The sequence below is a fragment of the Nomia melanderi genome, chromosome 3 (assembly GCF_051020985.1).
Source record: "Nomia melanderi isolate GNS246 chromosome 3, iyNomMela1, whole genome shotgun sequence".
Taxonomy (NCBI): Eukaryota; Metazoa; Arthropoda; class Insecta; order Hymenoptera; family Halictidae; genus Nomia; species Nomia melanderi.
This window is the reverse complement of record NC_135001.1, coordinates 17,449,673-17,458,686: the sequence shown is the minus strand read 5'-3', so window position 1 is coordinate 17,458,686 and position 9,014 is coordinate 17,449,673. Positions and strand designations below refer to the sequence as shown.

General features: G+C 31.2%; 2 protein-coding genes across 2 annotated transcripts; both read left to right on the top strand.

Moving 5' to 3' along the window:
- Positions 1 to 3,560: 3,560 nt before the first annotated feature.
- Positions 3,561 to 5,888, top strand: LOC116429289 (carbonic anhydrase 1-like). Its single transcript, XM_076365740.1, is given in 7 exon segments — positions 3,561 to 3,633; positions 3,719 to 3,901; positions 4,488 to 4,651; positions 4,654 to 4,806; positions 5,086 to 5,188; positions 5,545 to 5,684; positions 5,769 to 5,888. Coding segments are annotated over 7 exon segments (936 nt in total).
- Positions 5,889 to 6,223: 335 nt separating this feature from the next.
- LOC116429244 (carbonic anhydrase 2-like) lies at positions 6,224 to 8,326 on the top strand. The gene is made up of 7 exons (XM_031981984.2): positions 6,224 to 6,248; positions 6,327 to 6,461; positions 6,872 to 7,016; positions 7,081 to 7,186; positions 7,709 to 7,811; positions 8,023 to 8,159; positions 8,219 to 8,326. The coding sequence occupies exons 1-7, from the start codon at positions 6,224 to 6,226 to the stop codon at positions 8,324 to 8,326; spliced, it is 759 nt and encodes a 252-aa protein (XP_031837844.1).
- Positions 8,327 to 9,014: the final 688 nt, after the last annotated feature.

Sequence of the window (9,014 nt, the reverse complement as noted above, 5' to 3'; positions counted from 1 at the left end):
GACCGAAACCGTTGTCACCCTCAGATTTCACCTTAGAAAACAACGGAAAAGATTTCTTCGAAAAAGATTCATCATTGAGTGTGAAAGCCAATATGATTTAAGGATAAATCTGTTTTCTCACTTTTACCGGTAAAGTATATACGTCAAAATATTAGAACTTAAATAAATGGTATTTTGACTGGCAGACATTTTTTAGATTCGCCATAACTAATTTTCTTGGAAGAATTCGAATGTGCCGGAATGAAATATTCGGCTAATTTCAAATATGTTTCTCAACGAAAGTATCGCGAACGTCGAAAATTTGTTGACGCATTCCCTGTAAAAGCCTTTCCTAGAAGTATGACAAACTTGAACAAGAGAATATGTAAAATTTCAAAATTCTGTAACAAGCTGATGTGTATTTTGCCTCAGTGCTAAACGTTTCGTGTTTCGAATGAAATTCAACGTCTGCTTTTAGGAAATCTATTACGATTTCAATATTACAAAGTTATTTTGATACGTGATATAGATTCGTAGTGTAATTTATATATGTTGCACAACAATACGATGTTATTTTATCGAGAATCAGTCTCAGATTGTACAAAGATAGAGATTCTTCTTTTGGCACGCAGCACAGAAATTACAAAATTTTGGAGGAAATAACAGTTTCGAGTTTTAAACAGAGTGATTAATAGAGTAACTTTCTCGTTTCGCACGCTTCACATTGAGTAATCGTTAAATGAGTATACATTGCTCAAATTCAGTTATAAACTAAAACTCCTTCGTATTTTGTTAAGTACGTAATCGCCATTAATGCTAAGGGGTCATTTTAATTATTCGTTCACGTAGTTCCTGAGGAGTTTTGAAAAATGTAAGTAAATTAAGAAATGCATTTCATACATTTTAAATATTTTATATCAAATGAAATATGAAAGTAAAATAAAGTGCACTGAACACGATCAATAACTAGAATTAGAAACTATTACTAGCAACTCTGACTACTCTAGAACTACTAGTAACTGAAAAAAATATATTGTTTTTTTATTTAACTTAGTTTGGCAGACTTGCCTTTTAAAAATGCTATATTAGCAAATAATACATGTTCTCGCAGTGAATGTTGCGATTGCTTAAGATTCAGAATGATCGTGATAAATTCTTCATAATTCTGTATTTGCAGTCCAAGAATACATGGAAAAAATTAAATGTGAGTGTATTACACTGAGCTACGATTCTAACGAGTTTAATCAAACAAGCGATGGCTGCATTAGCGACAATATACCGTGTATGCGACGCCAATAATTATTTCCTCGGCCTATTCCAAATCAAACTAATTTTGATACATTTACTGAATGGTTTCTTATTTAACAATATTTAAAAATTCGTGTTAGATCAAGAAGTTTTCGTAAAAATTCAAAAGTAAAAAATAGGAAGTATGCGTGTTAGCAATTTTTGTAAACTTTCATAACCATTTAGAATCATTAGACACCATAAAATGTAACAACTGTAAACTTGAAATTTTCAAGTACCTATTTTAGCTTTTATGTAACATTTTATTTTTGTAATATCACGTGTTTTTTGAGAAAGGACAATGTTTTTTAAAAGTGCAAGAATTATTGGATAAATATTAAAAATCTACATAATAGTATTCTGCAGATTGACTTTCACAAAAGCAAATTAGGATTAATGCTTTCAGTAAAATAAACGCGTATTATATTGGTAAAGTTTTATCACTTATTTGGCTTCCAAAATATTTGTCTAACCAAATTTTATAAAATTTCAAAAAGACCACAGATCAATTCATTGCTCGTAATTACAAATTAGTCCAATTAAAAATGTGAAAGTGCATACAGGTGTTCTGTATGTATTGTATAATCGCGATCCGTATTGTTAACCTACTTTACAGAGATCGATTCCTCACATTGCACATTTTGGACCATGTTATTATGTTGACTTTTCTCGCTAGATGAATGTGTAGGTGTAGCTATATAATATTATCCATTCATTATATATAATAAAGAAGTACATTAAATTTTTATACGTACTAAATTATATTATATAATTTCGAACTCGCAGTATATATGTTACTAACTAAAGAGTAATATTGTTTTGAAAACGATTCTCAAGAACATATCATCTAAATAAAAATGTTTACGAGCTCGTTAAATGTCTTCTTACAATAATGTTTGCAGAGGATATATTCGTTTGAAAAAAACAGTAAAAATTATTATAGTCTGTAATAAACCAGCGTATGGTTCTTTTACTTCGAATAGGCAACATCACGGTCGTTAACAACTTATTGCATTGCCCAATTTAATATGTATCATGTTTTTAAAACTATAATTGACAGACAATGCTGAATAGAAACTGATTACATTTTTCTCACGTTTTTACAAGTCTCTTCTAGACAAAAACAAAGTTTGCTAGAAGGATTATTAACTATGCAAAGGTTAAAGTGCGAACTTTTGAAAAAAAAGTTTTCTATCATTTTGGTGTCATTCTCCGTCATTTTTATGCTATTATGGTTTCATTAGTCTGGTATTGTTCCGATAGTTCTATTTTGGCTAGAAAAAACGTTTACGAAAGCGATTTGTGGCAATCTAACAGGAATGTATATGCAAAATTGCAGATCCATCGGGTTTGTCAGGTTCTCGGAAGTTGCATATTATTTTGAATATCATATGGACATCTCATGCTATAAATTTCACAGCTTGGTCACTAAGTTTAGGTACTATTTGAGATTCTTAACCCTTTATAGCTTGGTGGCACATATAGATGCCGCTTTTATTACGGGTCAAAACATTACAGGGACTCTGTTCACCATTTTGATCCGTATGGTGTTCCAGGAACGGTTGGTGGCACAAATAGGTACCACCATAAAACAAGGAATCTAGGAAAATTTCAGAAAAAGATTCTCAATAATAATTGTTTTTTAAAGTATTTCTAATATGTATACGGTAGGGAATACGAATTATCATCAAAAAAATAATTTGCCCTATAAAGGGTTAAGTCAGTGTCTATGGTATACACAAACTTATACAAACTTCAGTAGTTCGCCACAGATGGCGTAACCAGACGAAGGAGAGTTTTTACCATTCAAACGGTTCGTTTTCAATGTGGATTGAAATCGGGCTCTTAAAAAGCAGAACGAGTCACTTCTTAGAAACGACCCGAGCGACATCGGACGGGAAATACGGTAAGTAGTAACGGAAGATTGCAGATTTAACCTTTTGAGTGCCAGAGGAAATTTTTATACATACTCGAGACATGCCAGACAATTTTGAACAAAGATGCATGATTATAAACATAAATTTATATTGATCTAAAGTTCATTTTGATCTAAAGTTCATAAAATGTTTACGCGATACTAAAAACATGTTAGACTTTCTTTATTACTGACAAAATCAATAAGATACTTGATAGGTTTAATAAAACAAATTAATGATTGATAATGTGCGACAAACTTAGTTGCGAAGTTTCAAATATGTAAACAGCAAGAAAGTACCCAATTTTGTCATCTATTTTGGCTATGGAGTTAAAAGTACTTGCAGTTCTTTGAAAATTTCTTAAAATTAAGTAAAAACATGTCGGTGGCAAAAGTTGCAGTAAAAAGGACGTCGACGAAAAGAAAGATAAGCAAGAAAAGTAAAAAATCAGGTTAGTAGAAATGTGTAAGTTATTTTTTATTCTCTTATTAACGATATCTTGCACCATAATTTAGTTAATTCTATATTTCGAATAGTTGCAAAAGTTTCGAAACTTGCTGGAATTATTTGCACGTCATCTTCGGGATTACCAAAATGGCAGCAATCGCCGATTAATTTAAGCAGAACGGCTACTTGGCTTAAAAAATTCCCACCTTTATATTTAACTAACTATTGGCCTGATGAAGGTTCAGCTACAATGACAAACACAGGCAAAACAGGTTCTTTGCAAATATTTTAATTCGTCTGGATATATTTAGATATCGGATAATTCGAGTTAATTTTGATCATTTTTATTAATCCTATTTCAACATATAATTTATTACAAGCGCTGATAAAAACGAATAAATTTTATTCACAATAAAATGTATAATATAGGTATTATATATTGTATAATATCAACAGTTACATCGATATTCGAGTTATAAAAATCTTTGAACCTAACCATGGTCAATTGTTCCAGAAGCATCCATCATTTCCTCAAAGATAATAATTTTTTTATTCAAATCAAATATCAATTAGAATATTTTATATAAACAAATAAGTATTAGAAAGTACTATAATAAAGTCTATATTATAAATAATATGAAAGAGTGCGTTCGACCTTAATCGTAAAAATAAAATTCATCGACTCAATAATTAACATTCGACTATAACAATAAATTTTATTAATGTCCAATGATCACACTCCGTCGATCATGAAAGTTGATGCTGATGTTTAATGAATATGTTGAACAATATCAAACACATAATCTATAAAATTATACAACGCGGAAAAGACCTGGTATTATATCAAATAATTTTCAGTTAAGATTGAATTTTCAAATGAAATATTGCCTACCATGAAAGGTGGTCCTCTGGCCAACGAGGAATTTCAGTTTAAAAATGTGCAGTTTCGTTGGGGTGCTGAAAATTCATTTGGCGCGGAACATTCTATAGATGGTATTTGGTTAGAAAATACTGCTTATACTAACTTATAAGTAGTAACGTTGATTATTCCATTTAAATCGTTTGTAATAGGTATTCGATGGAAGCACAGGTAATACACTGGAATACCCGTTATGGAAGCATGGAAAGATGTCTGGATCGACCGGATGGAATTGCCATACTCTCGTATCTCATACAAGTAGGAAAAGTTTTAAGATAAACTGTAATTAACACGTTTCATAGAGCAAAATACACAAAATGGGAAAAATATAATATTAAACCGTTTGATTGAATCGCGTTATTATTATTGCACGCTGAGCTTGCTCAATACCACTGCGTTGGGAAGCATTGTTTATAATTTAAAGTTTCTCGAAAACGAATCCTCGAAGAATTTTATATTTGGTATTAACTTCTTCACGAAAAACTGGCTCCGCTCGGTTGTACCACGAGTTACCGAACACTTTTTATATTTGAATAGGTTGTCGGCTGCCCGGGAATGCCCGATAATCCTTCTCTTTCACCTATTACGGATAACTTGTGCAAGATTAAAAGAATGGGAAGCAGAACTAACATTCCGCCAAGTAATATATTTTCTAAAAATTATTTCATGAAATGTATTAATGTTATTACTACACATAATTGTTCCCCCATTGATAGAATCTATTCGTTGCGAATTTTCCCATTCAGTCGAATAAATTAATTCTTAAAATTAACGAAATTATTATAATGTTTCTAATTATTCGAAAAATGAAATTTTATTATACTGTTTAAATAATGGTTTCAATGTTTTTGTTAATAAGTTCATTGTAATACTTATAAATTGTGTTATGAATGGTTGATAGAATGATAATTACAGTTTCAGTAAGGTTTTTTCGAAATTTCAAATTTACATTTAAAATCGTATTCAAAGTTAATAACATTTTGAAACTACATTTAGCGACTTGTCTGCTTTGGATGTTGGAAGCGTGTTTGGCACAGGGATATTACGTTTATTCCGGTTCTCTCACAACACCGCCGTACAACGAATGCGTTATTTGGATAATTTCACCTAGCGTGATAAAAATATCGCTTCGTCAAGTATTTTTTACCGAATACTTTTTACAGTATATTAGTTTTAAACTTTACCAACATATTTCATTTGAATCTTTCTTCTCTTTACAGATAGATGCATTTAGAGGCCTCTACGATGGTAAACTGCAAAATATAGTAGAAAATGGTAGAATGCAACAACGTCTTCACAGAAGAAAAATTTTCTTTGCCAGCGACAGCTTTATTGCATGACAAAATTACATTTTTCTTCTTTCTGTGCATGACTGATTTGCAACATTTTATAAAAATATACACAAATATATACACTTTTATACAACATGCCTATGAAAAATAGTTGGGCTCTACAGTTAAAAATAAGTACAGTTCTTTAAAAGTTACTTGAAATTAGCGCAAAGAATGACGCAATCAACTATTCATCTGTTTCTCAAATGTCACATTGATATATAACCTGCTAATATTTTATATACGCGATAATTTTTCATTATGTTTTCCTATGAGAAAACATAAAGTTTCAAGTATGCATTTACACGTTCCATTTCGATAAATATTCAATATAAATTGTAAAAATGTCGGAATACAACGGTCCTATAGGTAAAATAAATCTATAGCGTTTAATTAGGTTATGCGATACAGATGAAATACTTATATATTATTCAACAACCTCTCAAGGCTTACCAACAACAGGTCAATCTCCGATTGACTTGGACGATAGACTAACACGGACACGTAGATATCCTCCTCTTGTTTTAAACGGCCATTGGTTGCAGGACGGGGAAGCGCACCTTATAAATACTGGACACATAGGTAATATTTATTTCTTCTTATAATAAAATGTCAGACTCGTTGCGAAGATTTTAAACACAAGTCAACAAATATAAATATTATTGAATTCTCTCGAATTCAAATTGAACATTGTTCCTAAAATTTTAACTATGACACCTATATAGTACACCCAGAACAATTCTCTTTATACAATAAATTATAAACAACAAAATAGTCATATCTATCACAGTTGAGGAAGAAATCATAGGCCAAAGTATTAAGTAATTTCTGTGAGAAACGCCTGTATTATTTCAATGATTGTCATAGAAGAAATCAGGAATGTGTGATTTCGAGCTGTCTGGCAGTTTTAGTGTTAAAAACCGCAGCTTCGATTGAGTTACCAATTACAAGAGGTTATATATGATTACTAAAAGTATTATTATAATATTTAGCGAAAGTAATTTTAACTGGAGATCGAATTCCATCTACGGTTTCCGGTGGACCATTGGCAAGCGACGTGTACGAATTCTACGAAGTTCATTTTCACTGGGGGGAGGATAATTGCATGGGCGCTGAGCATACAATCAATGGCACTTGGTAAACAGCTAATTAGTGCGGCAATAACGATTTCTGCGTTTCTCACGAATGTCATATTATCAAGGTATTCGATGGAGTGTCATGCGGTACATTGGAATCGGAAGTACATATCGTTCGAAGAATGTCAGAGACATAAAGATGGCTTGTGCATCCTGGCGCATTTGTTTTTAGTATGATATTTTCACGATACTTACAGTAGAACTTGGATTAATCGAGTCACAGATCGTTTAGAGTCTTACTAGATAATTATCCACTAACTTAATGATTACTTTACTTCTTGCGATCCAATAATTCGGATTCTTAACCCTTCGAGTGTGGACGCATATATGCGTTTTTCGGTGATAATTATAAGTGAATGCGATTAATATACGCATTTCTTGGCATGATTGAATTCGCTGAAACTGAGGAACCATAATTTGAATTTAACTACAGCTTACTTAATTGTATGAATTAACATAATTCATCGATCTTCAGATGAGCGAAAATATATTCCGTCCACACGGAACGTTACGGCTGGGAGTGTTCAGCACTCAAAGGGTTAAATTGTATCTGAAGACATATACGATTAAACTTTCCTGTTGATCGCCCAATTAAATTGGAAATTCGATGTTCTACTGTACATACTATTGTTACATTCTGTTGCAACTCAGTTTATTGACAGTTACAAGTACAAACACGTAACATTATGAAAGGTGCAGCCTACTTGTTGTGCTTGTGTTAATCCACAAATGGAAAGGATAACGGAGAATTTGAAGTATGTTGTCGAGGCTGATTCAGAAGTTAAAATACCACCCAGTAAGCTCATAAACCAGCTAGGCAGAAAACGTGTTAATATAATAACAATAAATATACAAATAAATAAATTTTATAGATTTACACTGTAAAGTATTAAATATATTTCAGTGTTTAATATTAATTATAAATGTACTAGTAAAATTAGAATCTTGATAAAATAATATTTATTTCATAAGACATACATCAAATACAGTGTGCGCATTTGTTCTAGATTCGTTATCCTTTATGCGCAGTGCAACCTATTGTAGCAGATATTACACGTATCCAGGTTCGTACAATATCGGTGATTTCAGCGAGTGTGTTACGTGGATCGTGTTTCCTGTAGTCATTCCAATAAAATCCAGCCAAGTAAGTGTTTCACCAGACGTAATAAGTTTTTATTGTCTCAACGACTAAAAAACCTACAGTTGGACGAATTTCGGAAATTACGGAACAAGGATGGACAGTGTATAAAGTCGAATCGGCGGGATATACAACCCTTAAAATGCAGAAAGATATATTTAGCTGTGTCTTAAGCTGATATAATTCAATTAATATTGTCGACTCGGATTTTGTCAATAATTTTGTACGTATCATGGGTAAATATAACACCGATTATATTGTATTTGTGTTAACAGTAAAAATATATTTATTTCGATTTTATTTAATATACTTTTTTTTTAAATTTGGATTTATTAAAAGGAAATAAAATAATTAAATTTTTCGTACATTGTAATGTGCGTTAACATAGAGGGATGATTAATAATAGCATGGCAACATTTAGAAAAATTAAATTAAAAATTAGATTTGTCATTTAATAGTAGTTTTCCATAAAAGACAGAGTATCACATTCCGCCGTATATTAATTACCCTTACAATTCGTTTCGTAACTTCTCTTTGATTAGTATTTTTTTCTACTTATTATATTTTGCAAAATGAACAATTATTTACAACAGTCTTGTAGAAGTAGTTGACGTTTTAAGTTGCCTACGCAGACAGAAAAACAAATATTGATTATTTACTAACATAAGGTACTAAAATCTTTCTAACATTCACAATTCTGAAAATTATATACAATAGCATACTAAAAAGTTGTTATTACTGTTAAAAGGTGGTATTTTTTAAACATGTTTATTGGGTCGGTCACATTGAAGTAAAAGAACAAGTTTCAATCGTTAGTTTTAAAATGTAATCTATTCGTTGTTTGGTTGAATAGATTGAATA